Below are 13,975 nucleotides of genomic sequence, written 5' to 3'. Positions count from 1 at the left end.
GGGAGACACAGACTCCGAAACAGGCTCCAGGCTCTGAGCTGGCAGTCAGCACAGAGCCCGACGCGGGGCTCGAACCCACGAACCGCGAGATCATGACCTAAGCGAAAGTCGGACGCTTAACCGACTAAGCCACCCAGGCGCCCCAACAAGGGTATTATTAAAGTTGAGAGCAGTATAGCATGGTGGTTAGGAGTCAAATTTGAATCCCCCCTCTGCGATTTACCGACTTACCCTATTACCTTCTTAAGACCTCAGTTTTCTCATCTACCAAAAGGGGAAATTAATAGTATCTGTCTCATTGAGTAGTTATCTGCACATGAAGCTATTTGCAACGTGCTTGGTAACCGTTCTCCGTCAGGTGGTATTATGTTTGCTGCTAGAAGAAAAAATTTTTTTAATGTTTTAGTTATTTCTGAAAGAGAGGCACAGCGTGAGCAGGGGAGGGTCAGAGAGAGAGGGAGATACAGACTCTGAAACAGGCTCCAGGCTCTGAGCTGGCAGTCAGCACAGAGCCTGGCGCGGGGCTCGAACCCACGAACCCCGAAATCATGACCCGAGCCGAAGCCGGGCGTTTAACCCACTGAGCCACCCAGGCGCCCCTAGAAGAAATTTTTTAATAGGGGTAAAAACCAAGGTGTTAACTCAAGAGAGAAGGATCCTTTCACAACAAAAGTATTCTGAATATTTATTAATTTGACAATCACTTAGGGCCATGTTCTTGGCATTCATCTGCTTTTACTTGTGCTCGCCACGTAAGCCCCGTTGTTTCGTATCCTCGCGTGATTATGGAGCTTTCGCGTGTGAGGTTTAAAAATCAAATGTAGTCTATTGGCCAACCGAATTACCCAGGGTGCTTTGCAACCATTCCTTCCGGTACCGGGGGCCTAGAGCCAGAGCCGTTCGTCGGGCGCGGTCAACCGGTTTGCTTGTCCTTCTCCGGCTGCTTGTGAGGTACAGAGTAATTTGGATTCCCGTTAGCATTTCTGCTCTTGAGACTCTTTAACTTCTTATGGCCCTACATTCTGTTTCCAATCCGCTTTTTCTCAATCGTGTGCTTTGAGAACAGGGCCTGCGTCTGAGTCCTCAGTCGCTAATACCTGGCGTCTAGTCCGTGTTGAGGTTTATTTACTTACTTGGTCTTTCTTTTCTTTTAAAAAAATTTTTGGGGCACACGGGTGGCTTAGTCGGTTAAGCGTCTGATTTTCGCTTAGGTCATGATCTCACCGTTCGTGGGTTCGAGCCCCGCGTCGGGCTCTGTGCTGACTGCCAGCTCAGAGCCTGGAGCCTGTTTCAGTCTGTGACTCCCTCTCTCTCTCTGACCCTCCCCTGCTCACGCTGTCTCTCTCTCTGTCTCTCTCCTAGAAATAAATAAAGCATTTAAAAAAATAAAAACAAAAACAAAAGCCTTAAAAAATTTTTAATGTTTTATTTATTTCTGAAAGAGAGAGCGAGCGAGCGAGCAGGGTAGGGTCAGAGAGAGAGAGAGGGAGACACAGAATCTGAAACAGGTTCCAGGCTCTGAGCTGGCCGTCAGCACAGAGCCTGATGTGGGGCTCAAACCCACGAACCGCGAGATCATGACCTGAGCCGAAGTCGGACGCTTAACCGACTGAGCCACCCAGGCGCCCTGATCTTTATTTCCTTAACGACTTAGGACACTTCACCAAATACCCCTCACTCCTTATCCTCATTTTCCTACTTTTAACTCCTTTGCCCCGCCCCCCTCACTTTCCCTCCTTTTTCGTACTTTGCGCGCAGGCGCCTCGCCCCGCCCCTTCACTACGGTCGCAAGGCCCGTCGCGTCCCTTCGGTTTGGCTGGCCCCACTCTTCTTGCCTCCCCCCTCCGTAGTCCTAAACACGCCCCCCACCACCCGCTACTCCTAGTATGTGCCGCAACCCCCTCCCCCTTTGTAGTCCTAGTACGCGCCAGTTGCGTAGCAACGCGGGAACGAGGCGATTTGTCTGCCCCCATCTGGCGAGCCCGTGAACTGCAGAAGCTGTCAAATTGTCACGCCTTCGTTCTTCTCCCTATACCGCCCGAAAGTCAGGTTGCCCTTTCTGGGCCTTTGCACCCGCAGCCTGCTCAACTTCCCTGTTTAGATCCCTGTAGTTCCCGCCTCTCATTTTGCACCTTCTTTTCTAGGCTTTGAGGAGGCGGTGTTGGAATGCCGGAGCCACCACCGTTGCCGAGGCAACTACTTGGTTACTTCCGTTGGTTTCAATGCTTCCGGGTTGGCGTTGCGGTGCCGCTTCCGATTGTGGGAGCCTCGGCTTCCCAGTCGTCCGATGAGCCTGAGCAGGTGAGGGGGAGCTCCTGGACATCCAGGCTGGGGAGCGGGGCTGGGCCGCGCCAGGCCGCGCGGGGCCGGGCTGGCCTGGTTCCCGGCCTGGGAGGGGCTTAACGGTCCTTTGATCTCTCTCTCCCCTCAGCTGAGTCCCTTCCCTGTCTTTCACTCTTCTGGCACCGGTGGTTTTACTTCTTCGATTGAACCCTGCTTCCTCGACCCCCTTGGGAGGCCGCCTTCTTCAGGCGCCTCCCTTCTCTCCACGAACTCGCTCTGACAGCTGAGGAACTGGCAAGATCCTGCTACCCAGAGGGTGAATGGGTATCTTTCCTGGAATAATCCTAATTTTTCTAAGGGTGAAGTTTGCAACGGCGGCCGTGATTGTAAGCGGAGTAAGCAAACACCTCCATTGTGTTAGTGTGAGGGATGCTGTTAAAAGATGCTCCCTGTCAGTTTCTACCCCCTGCCATTCCTTGAGGTCAAGGCATTGAAGGCATCTGTTAAAATGCAGTTCAGCTAACTAATTGGGATGACAGCCATTCTCAACATGAATTAGTTTCTCAGATAAGGTAACAAACAGCAGGGACGTTTGTAGTTTGCTGTCAGTGTTTCCTTGATTTTTCCAGGCTAGGGATGCTTAGAGTCATTGTGAACTCTTGTCTTCATTCCCTACATCATCAAGTTCCTTTGTCTCCATTTTAGAAGTTTGTCTCTAACCTCATTGTCAGATTTGCTTCTCGTCAGCTTTGCCTCAGAGCATCCTAAGCTAGTTTCCTGGCTTCTCCCATTTGTAATACACTGCTTGCTGCAGCCCAAGTAGGCTAACTAAAATGTGGTGGATTTCCCGAAGTCCCTTCCCTGTTCAAAACCTTACAGTATCCCACACACATTTTGGTTTCAAGCCTTTCAGACTAACCTTTTCCTTATCATGCTTCTTGTCTGATAATTGTTTCAATCTGTTAAGAGAATTCTCTGTTCAGGTTAGGTTGCACTTTTCCTCCTCAAAACAAGCTATATACTGAAGCCTGCCTCCGCATGCTGTGCTTCCTCCCCTGCCCCCCTGCATTTGTTTCTCTGTTCATCTTTTCCTCCTTCACCCCTCCCTTAACCTAGACCTATCCTCATTCTACTTGCACTTTGTCAAGGCCCATTTTATGTTCTCTCACTGCCACAAGCCTTTCAAAGTATCAGGCCCATGCTGATTGTCTCCTTTACCATGTTCTTGCTTTTCACGATTTGTACCATATAATTTAATACTTAAGTTTTCTCTAATGAGCAACTTTGGTTTCTTCCACCAGACTGTAAGCTCTTGAAAGGCAAGTACAGTATTTCATACAACTTTATCCCGATTCCAATTTCCTTGATTATCTAGGAAAGATAGATTGAATGATGAATACCATCCTGATGTTAGAGCATGTATTCTGTTTTTTCTTTTTTCCTTAACATGAGGTTTATACTCATAGCATGTTGCAGGTTTGGGCATTTTGTATGCTTTCAATAAATATTTGCTTCATTCTCTATTAATACCTCCCAAGTCTGAGTATCTGTAATGTCTACTCTTTTTAAAAGGAGAAAGCGAGAAAAGCAGATCTTTGGAGTAGCATAGGGCTATGTAATTTGTATTCTAGGACTTTCTTCCCACTCTTTAGGCTATCAGATTTTTCTTAGACTTCAGAATACATGTTTGTATTTTAAAGACATTTTCATTGGCTTCTTTATGTGATGAATATTTAAGGTTTCTGTTTTAACTCAGATGTGACTTGTTTCCTTTAACCCATATCTGGGGATAGCCCCCACAAGTAAAAATCATTTTTAGTGTGCTTGGGGTCTTTTACACAAGCAGTTCTCTGCAACAAAAGCAACAGAAGAGAATTAGGCAGAGAACCTCTGAGGATTAACAAAAATAAAATGTTGTTTACAGAGTGTAGCATTGTTCTGGTCCAGCAAGTTAACTTTCTAAGTTCTCACATAATCTTTTACGTGTACATAGATAAGGGACATTACACTGGAACCAATCAAGTATTTAATGTGTATCCAGTTCTGTGCAAGATATTCTAAGGGTTATGAAAAGTACTGTGAGACATGGTGTTTGCCTTTAGGGATTGTAGCTAGTTAATAGAGAAAATAACATGAAGCCACTGGAAGATAAACCTCATCCTGTGGGCCTGAAATTAAGATATACAAGGGGGTAAATGAAGGTTCAAAAAACATTGCACAGCTGTGGAATAGGTATGACATGACATGCACGCGTATATACAGCCTCACATAAAAGAATTAAAGATTTTAAGGTGACATTTTAATGATTCAGTAGTGTGATAGTACCCCCAACAAAAGCGACTGCAGTTTTCAGCTGTAGTAATTGAAGTATAGTATAATGAGTGATGAAAATTATTGTGGGTGTTTACCCTGAGAAAGATAAGATGTAGGAGAGCATGATAGCTGTCTTTAAATACTTGAAGGACCCTGTAGGGAAAAAGAATACATTCATTTAATATTACCTCCCCAAATAGGAGAAAACTATAAGAAGGCGTACTTTTGGCTCAGTATGAGGATAGAAGTTTTAAACTCAGACCTAAATAAAGATGATAAAGGACTTTTTTCTAACAAGATTCTTTCCTAGCATTTGTGGAGGTAAAGGGATTTTACTGTCAGATGGGGCTGGGGAGGTGGCAGTGTCGAATTTGGCTAGTGGTCCCCAGAATTTTGAATTTCATGGAGCAATAATATTTAAATGAAAGTGTTGGAAAGAGGCATAAATTAAGGTAGCCAGTCTTATGTTGCTAAGAAAGCCACTAAACAAAGTCAACTACCAACTATATTTCATACAAGAAAGGTGGTTTTAAAAAATGCTCCAGGAGTAGGAAGAAAGTAACTTCCTAATAGATAGTCCTTTAAGTTAAATACATTCGGCTGAAGAAAAAGGCACTAGGTGCCCTTATTTTCTTCATTTCACATCAGAATTGTGAACACTTCATTAAGAAACCACTGGGCTGGCTAACTTGAGATTCCATTCCCTGCTATGGCTCTGCTCCCTGCCTTTAATTGATTTATTATTACTGTTCCCTGAGCCCATCTTCCTTATTAAAAGTCTGGGTAGTAGGTAATAAAGTTCTGATAGAGGCTTTCTGTGTAATGAGATGAGTTGAAAGAAGTTGAAATCGTTGGAGAGAAGCATAGCAGCCATTTAAAATGCTTGACTGTTTTGGGAAATCTCTAAATTTTTTGGGGAAAATGCCCTCTCCATTGACCAAACTAAGAGAGGGGATATGTCATGGTCCTTGCTTTTCCATGCTTACCCTCTCGCCGTATGTGTCATGTATTACTGTTAATTGTAATAAAATGTGGGCATAACTGAAAATAATAATATTTAGTACTCAAGACTCATTTCACACTGTAGCTGGTATTGGAAGTGCCTATTCCTACTTTGCTTTTCAGAATTCCTTTCAATAACTTTCCTCCAAAAGAGCTATCTGTTCCAGACTCTGTATATCAGATGGACTGGCTGATCACACTAAGCTTGAAAGGAAGTTTCCATAATTATTTTTGTGGCCTCTAACTAAAACATTTGTCTGCATGTTTGCTATTCTCTTTTGGGAAATTGTTCATTTTTGCTTAGTTACAGAGATTTCCTTCTGGGGAAATAAAGTAAAACCTTGTCTCCTCTAAAAAGAGACTGACTCAGTGGTGCTAACCTAAGATTGGGCTGTGGGGGAGGTGGGCAGCAAGTAATATCTGTTAAAATGTAAATTTGAGTACTTTACAAAATGTAATAATGACCATAGCCAGTAGTTGAACCAGAGGGTGCCTGGCTGGCTCAGTGTGAAGAGCATGCAATAATAAACTTAAAAAAAAATAGTTGTACTGGTGCTGGGCACTTTTTCAGGTATTTTACATATATTATTTAATTTTCACAACAACCCTCTAATACAGGATTTATTATTACCCCATTTTACAGTTAGAAAACCCAGGCATAGAGTGGTTAAGTAACTTGGTCATAGAGCTAGTAAGTGGTAGTGTCGGGATTTGAAGCTAAGTAGTCCGATTTCAGAGTCTTTATTCCTGACCATAAAACATTGGACGATGTTTTCGAAATTCAATAGTATATATACTGTGAAGTTCTGGAAAAGGAATATTTAAAAGAATTCTGAGAGTCTATCTTAAAAGATAACTTGCAGCTGGACCAGGATTTAGTAGGCGATACATAGAACAGTAGTAGTTCTTAAAGGGTGGAAGCACCAGCATTATTTGGAAACTTGCATATTCTCGGGCTGGACCAGACCACTAATCAGAAATTCAGAGGATGGCCCAACACTCTGTTTTAATCCCCCTGTTAGATATCCTAGTGCACCTAAAATTGGAAAACCACTGATCTAGAGGACAGAACTGTGGGGGGAAAATCCAAGAGAAATAGCTGAGTGATAGGAAGGACAAAAATGAAAAGATTGAAGATGACCGGTCTAATGAGGGCGGGATGGGGAAGAAGGCAAGGGGGCTGGGAGAAGAATACACTGTTAAAGAGTTAGAACATCAAAGAAAAACATTATTTGTATGTATTTGCTTTAAAGAGGCCAAGGAAAAAGAGATTCACTAGATGGATCTAAGTTAAATGTCAGAGAGAAGAGAGACATCATTTATATTATTTTTTCCTCTGGGAACTAGAAGGAAGATGAAAAGGTACTTAGCTCAGCTTGGGCTTTGTGGGGAGAAGCTGTGTCTAGCTAGAAGTAGCTAGATGAATTAAAACCCTGAAGTTCAGTGGAGAGATGAGAGGGCTAAGAATATGAGAGGGTAGTGGTGTCAGCCTTTGCTTTGCACCTGAATCAAGCTAACTGAATACCATGAACTGCTTTTATGAGATGCCTCAGCCTATATAATTTGAACTCCAGGTTCCTTTACTTGTAATTGTCTGGTCGAATGTCTAAATTGGTTGTGCTGGATGGACTGAAACATCATCTTTAGGTGGGGATATGGATAACATTAAAGAAATTAGAGAAGGAAGGGCACAAGTTGATCTTTGAGGGAATTGCACGCCTACCCATACAGAGTGGCAGTAAAGAACACATTCATGATCATCCAGTACATAAAACAGGGTCCCCCATTTTGTTTCATTCCACTTGGTAGGGTGTTTCCTCTACATCTGCTTTATTGTTTATATTTTGTTGATATAAATAATGTGATCAGACACTAACAAATGGTCCTCACTTTTGTGCCTTGTTCTGATACGTGTTTATTTTTAGCCACAGAAAAGTGCTGCTGTAAGCCATGAGATGTCTGGTCTGAATTGGAAGCCCTTTGTATATGGCGGCCTTGCCTCTATTGTTGCTGAGTTTGGTAAGAATGTGAAAACTGACAAATCTGCTTCTTAAGGTATAGATGGTAGTTTATGGTGACAGTTATTTTTGGTGAAAATTAGAGAAAAAGTGAAAAGAAGCTCACTCTCTTTGTGCTAAAGACTATTGTCTCTAATCTATCAAGTAATATTTTCTGAGAAAGTACTAATGGTATAGTGAGTGAGGTTAAGAAGAGTCAAATGGGGCACCTGGGTGTCAGTTGGTTAAGTGTCTGACTTTGGCTCAGGTCATGATCTCAGTGTTCATGGGTCTGAGCCCTGCATCAGGCTCTGTGCCGACAGCTTAGAGCCTGGAGCTTGCTTCAGATTCTGTCTCCCTCTCTCTCTTCCTTCTCCCACTCGTGCTCTGCCTCTGTCACTCAAAAATAAATGTTAAAAAATTTTTTTTAATAATAAAAATCAAACTTAGGAAGATTTTTTTGATAGTTTAATGATTTGTTAATTTGCTCTAGATTTAAGTAATGTACATGAAAAGATAAAGGGAGTTAGATAATATAGGGGTTTCTGCTATATTTTTGTATTAAGTTGTTTATAGCTTTCTTAGTATTCAGACTCCTTTATTTATTTTCTTTTTTAAAGTTTATTTATGCTGAGAGAGAGAGAGAGAGAGAGACAAAGCTCGAGTGGAGGGTGGGGCAGAAAGAGAGGGAGACACAGAATCTGAACCAGGTTCTACACAGTCAATGCAGAGCCAGTGGGGGGCTCGAACTCACGAACTGTGAGATCATGACCTGAGCTGAAGTTGGCTGTTAACTGACTGATCCACCCAGATGCCTCCAGACTTCTGTTTTTTGAAACCTCTGTCCCGTTTTAGAAGAAAGTTGACTAATAAGGTCAAAATAGATTCTTCTCTATTTGATTTTAATTTTGAAATATTTTTTAGATTGTGTTTTTTCATCTTCCAAATTTTCTTTCTTTCCTAAACTATTCATAAGTGACTCCAACCCATTAATCTTTGTTTACTTTCTTGGAAAATGCTCTCGTGTTATGATACCAAGGTCATTAGTGACTATAGCTACATAATCACCTTGTTAGTTTTAGACTTCAAAATATTCCCTGCAACATATTTTGTCAATGTCATGACCACTTTTGTGTGTTGACATAATAAAAGAAGTTTAGTTGAAGACATTTCCCAAGCACTGTATTAGTCCAGAATTAGCTAGGAACTAAGATGAGTCAGCCAAATAGGACTTTGTTATTATCTTTCATAACATTAGGGAACTATTTGTTTCTTGTAAACAGATAAAAGGAAAACCCCCCACAGAACTTTGTAATAGTATATAAGAGTACCTGGAACACCAATCCCATGCTTTCCTATCTTCTTTGTGAAAAATTGGAGAGATTTATGAAGAAGTGAGGAGTCAAGGTTGGGGGGTGCAGAGGAGGATTCAAATGCCAAACTGTATTATGTTACAGATGAAATTAAAACCTCATTTAAGTTATTTTGCACTTGCAGTATATTAGGACCATATTAAAACATTTTATTATATCACAGTTTTAAATATACTGTGGGCCAAATCCTACTGCCTAGATACAGTACAGCATATTTCACTTTACCATACATGACTCTTCTGACAGTGGTACTCTTAGTAGAGATATCCCCTACGTGTTATAAAAAGAATTTTGTCTTATGTTTTCAAATTGTCATTGACTTAAATTCAGCCAAAGTTTAACTGTAACTCTTTGGAGAAACTTATAAATCAGTGTGTTCTTTCATAGGAACTTTCCCTGTGGACTTGACCAAAACACGTCTTCAAGTTCAGGGCCAAAGCATTGATGTCCGTTTTAAAGAGATAAAATACCGAGGAATGTTTCATGCCTTGTTCCGAATCTATAAAGAAGAAGGCGTATTGGCTTTGTATTCTGGGTGAGACTGGATTCTTTCCTTATCACTTGAATAGAAACACTTTGTTAAATTTTAAGAAAATGTTTATTTTTGAGAGAGAGAGAGAGCATGAGTGAGGGAAGGATAGAGAGAAACAGAAATTGAAGCAGGTTCCAGGCTCTGAGTTGTGAGCACAGAGCTGGACATGGGGCTTGAACCCATGAACTGCAAGATCATGGCCTGAGTTGCAGTCAGAGGCTTAACTGACTATGCTACCCAGGCACCCGAAAACACTTTTTAAAGAAGCCATGTATTTCAACATTCTGATAGTGTGTGACCTTCATATTCACTATTCCAACTTGTAATTCAGTATTTATGTGCCAGTTTCTATTTCATTTGCTTGTAAGTCTTGAGCTTTGGATTTTGTGTTCATCTGGCTTTAAGTGATACATTTTATTTTTATTTATTTATTTATTTTTTTTCTTAAATAGTTTATTGTCAAGTTGGATTCCATGTAACACCCAGTGCTCATCCCAACAAGTCCCCTCCTCCATGCTCACCCCCCCTTCCCCTCTCCCCTACCCCCATCAGCCCTCCGTTTGTTCTCAGCATTCAAGAGTCTCTCATGGTTTGCCTCCCTCCCTCTCCCCGACTGTTTCCCCCTTCTTCTCCTTCATGGTCCTCCGTTAAGTTCCTCCTAATCCACATATACATGCAAACACATGGTATAAGTGATACATTTTAAAATGGGCATCTCATTCCCACCAACAGTGTAGGAGGGTGCCTGTTTCTCCACATCCTTGCCAGCATCTGTAGTCTCCTGACTTGTTCATTTTAGCCACTCTGACCGGCGAGAGGGGAAGGGGGTGATGGGCATGGAGGAGGGCACTTGTTGGGATGAGCACTGGGTGTTACATGGAATCCAATTTGACAATAAACTACGAAAGAAAAAAAATAAAATGGGCATCTCATTGGAGCATTAGCTTTCTCCTGTTTTTCTGAGAGTCATCAATAGCCCCTGTGATCAATAGCAGCACCAATTAACTGCTTATATTTCTGTGGTATTCTTCCTGAATTGCCAAGTACTTCTTTTAACATTTTCCTCTTTAAAGAAATACTATTCTGGTAGTTTAAGCATAAAATGCAGAATGTGAGAGAGACCGATTATTTTTTGTCAATTTTTAATTAGCTGTAGGTTTGTGGTTTATTGTCCATTTTGTCGTGTATCTGCTGCCAGTTTCCTAGGCCACTCTTGCATCTAGGTTACCAGTTTATTGCCCATAGAAGGGACATCAATTTTGTTATTAACCTATGTTAGACTTAATTTTAAAAGACAATTTTATTAGGGAAAAAAATCCAAGTAATACGTCCTGTAGCAAGTGAATCATTGATCATCTGTTTCACCTTGTTCTTTAATCAGCATGTATAATCACAAGATTATTTTTTTCTAATTGCAAGCAGTTACGTCAGAAATATGCATATTTAGTCATCATTTTTAAAATATTAACCATCCAAGCTGCTGTCATCTTTCTATTTATAACTACTAAAATATAGTTCTGCAACTTGGAAGAATCTCAAAGGGGGTATGAGTGAGAATGTCTTCAGTTTATAAGCAGAACTTAAATAGGGTGAAATCTTGGCTCTAGTATCTCCTTGATTAACGATGTATGTACAACTGTTAGGAGGTAAGGTTGATTTTTAAAACATCTCTCTGAGGTGAATAATGGTGTGTACTTCTTTTCCTACATTGCTAGATTCAATTTGCTAATATTTTGTTAAGGATTTTTGCATCTAAATTCATGAGAGATATTGACCTGTAGTTTTTCCTTTTTGTCTGGTTTTGGTATTGGGCTAATACTAACCCCATAAAATGAATTGGGAAGTATCCCCTCTTATTTCTGGAAGAGATTATGTAAGATTAGTATTGACTTTTTAAATGCTTGGTAGAATTCCCTAGTGAAATTGTCTGGGCCTAGAGATTTCCTTTTTGGGAACTTTTAAGTTATAAATTAAAATGTTTTAATTGTTATGAGACTATTCAGATTATCTAATTTCATCTTTTTGATGATTCCCATATTTTTATCTATTTCACTTGAATGGTAGTTTGTAGTTTTTGAGGAATTAATCCATTTCTTCTGAGTTGAATTTATGAGCATAAAGTTGTATATCCTTTTAATGGCTGCAGAGTTTGTAATGCTGTTGCTTGTTTCATTCCTGATATTGGTGACTTACATCTTCTCTCTTTTTATTACTGTGAGCCTTGCTAGAGATTTATCAATGTTACTGATTTTTTTTTCAAAAGAGATGGCTTTTTGTTTCATTGATTTTTCTCTATTTTTCTGTTTTTAATTTTATTAATTTATGCTCTTTATTGTTTTTTCCCCTTCTGTTTGCTGTGGATTATTTTGCTCTTCTTTTTCTAGTTTCTTGAGTTAGAAACTTAGATTATTGATTTGAGAGTTTCCCTCCTTTCTAATGTAAGCATTTTGTGACATAAATTTCCCTCTCAGCATTGCTTTGGCTGTGTTTTCACTGTGCCCCACATATTTTAATAGGTTCAGCTTTAATTTTCATTCAGTTCTGTGTATTTTTAAAATTTCCTTTAAGGCTTCCTGTGAACCATGGACTATTTAGAAATGTGTTTGATTTCCAAGTGTTTGAAGATTTTCCTTATTGCTTTCTAGTTTGATTCCATTATAGTCAGAGAACATATTCTTTATGACTTCAGTTCTTTTAAACTTGCTGAGTTTTGGGGTGCCTGGGTGTCTCAGTTGGTTAAGTGTCTGACTCTTAATTTTGGCTCAGGTCATGATCTCATGCTTGTAGGTTTGAGTCCTGTGTCGAGCTCTGTGCTGCTTGGGATTCTCTCTCCCTCTTTCTCTGCCTCTTCCCTGAACTTGCTCACTCTCTTGCTCACTCTCTCAAAATAAATAAATAAACTTAAAAATAATTATAGAGTTTTGTTTTATGATCCAAATGGGCTCTCTCTTGGTGAATGTTCCACAGTGCTTGAATAAATGAATATTCTGAAGTTAGTTGAGTGGAATGAGGTGAGTAATGGAAATGAGTAGACTAAATATGTATAATCTGTAAGTGCATGTTGAGTATAATTGACTTTTCTTTCTTTTTTGGCAGAATCGCTCCTGCTTTACTAAGACAGGCATCATATGGCACCATCAAAATTGGCATTTACCAAAGCTTGAAGAGATTATTTGTAGAACGTCTAGAAGGTCAGTATATACTCCTTCTCTTTTGGGGTAATACTCACAGGGATTATCAAATCATGCTTACTGAGAAGCATTCATCATGGGATGCTTGAGAGTGGGTGATAGTCACTGCAAGGACAAAATGAGCTCATACTGACTTGGAATTCATTCTTGCAGGAGTGATATATGAGTTAGAAGGACCTGCTCTTTAAGTTTGTCCCTTTTCCTGTCAAAGAAAAAAAAAAGGTTCCTGGTCATCCACAGAGGGAACATGGACAAGTTTGTCCAGAAAATTAACGTTGTCTTCATCAACAAAAAGACTTCAACTATAAACAGTTCAGTTGATGCCAGTTTTGATAAGCTTTTGTTAGGTGGAGTAAATTTAGAGTATTCTAGATTCTGTTGTACCTGTGGCCACCTTCCCACATTCAGCATCATCATATGTCTCTATGATTGCTGCTGCATCATTGCTAACTAACCTGATATTGTACTAAATGGTTATTTTATCACAGGGCTATTGCACGGTTGGGGATAGATAGCTGGAGAGCCTTTTGATTAGTAATATCCTTTGAATTACTTGATTGTCCTAAATTGACTTTTTCTGGAGCCTCTTCTTTGAGGATTCTGAAGGATTTGCTTCCTAAAATACTTTTTTTTTTCCCCCACAAATGCTTCACTTGGGTTTACCTAGTTTCTGTTTGTAGGCTCTTCATGGTAAGGAGTCATGGTGAAGATGGAATTTTCATTTTATAACATTATGCTCTGTTTCTTCTTTTTTTTTTTTTTTGGTTGAGTATATTTAGTTGCAGATGACTAGTTTGTCATATTTGAACTACAGAAACCTGTAAATAAATAGAGGCCAGTAGATATCAGGGCCAGTCAAAATTAATATTTAGGTAATTTATTTCTGTTACCCGTAAGTTTTTACCTTTTAAAATTCTGTTGCTAAGTCTTTAGAGTTGATTCTCCAGAAAAAGACTTAAAAATTTTTCTTTAGGTGTTTGAAATGATTGAGGAAGTAATACCACATTCTGAATTATGTGGGTTATTGCCATTTGCTCTATACAGAATAATAGGACATGTTTCAGTGTCTTTTAAAACTGCCTTTAAAAAATAATGATATATATTTTATAATTTTTATGTTTCAGTGCTGATATGGGATCTAGAAATATTTGAGTTTTTAAATTTTCATAAGTTTTGTGGTTCATTTCTTACAGTCAGTTCTCTGCCCAGGGTTCCCTTCTTCTGAAAGATCAGTACTTTGTTCTCAGAAACTAGTACTTAATACAAGCAGAATTTTTTTTTTTC

General features: G+C 39.9%; 1 protein-coding gene across 3 annotated transcripts in view; it reads left to right on the top strand.

Moving 5' to 3' along the window:
• Positions 1-889: 889 nt before the first annotated feature.
• Positions 890-13,975, top strand: part of SLC25A14 (solute carrier family 25 member 14) — a 29,485-nt gene continuing 16,399 nt past the window's right edge. The window contains exons 1-5 of one of the 3 annotated variants that reach the window (XM_039250762.1): positions 890-951; positions 2,145-2,301; positions 7,524-7,617; positions 9,356-9,503; positions 12,597-12,691. In XM_039250762.1, the coding sequence (XP_039106693.1) occupies positions 2,167-2,301; positions 7,524-7,617; positions 9,356-9,503; positions 12,597-12,691 (472 nt within the window). In that variant the 5' untranslated portion in view covers positions 890-951; positions 2,145-2,166. Of the gene's footprint in view, positions 952-2,144; positions 2,302-2,514; positions 2,679-7,523; positions 7,618-9,355; positions 9,504-12,596; positions 12,692-13,975 lie in introns of those variants that run through there. The other 2 variants (XM_039250764.1, XM_039250763.1) reach the window with 2 other exon arrangements.

This window comes from Hyaena hyaena, unplaced genomic scaffold (genome assembly GCF_003009895.1).
Source record: "Hyaena hyaena isolate Hyena2069 unplaced genomic scaffold, ASM300989v1 scaffold_383, whole genome shotgun sequence".
Lineage (NCBI taxonomy): Eukaryota > Metazoa > Chordata > Mammalia > Carnivora > Hyaenidae > Hyaena > Hyaena hyaena.
The sequence above is the reverse complement of the archived record's forward strand: the minus strand, read 5'-3'. Positions and strand labels throughout refer to the sequence as shown.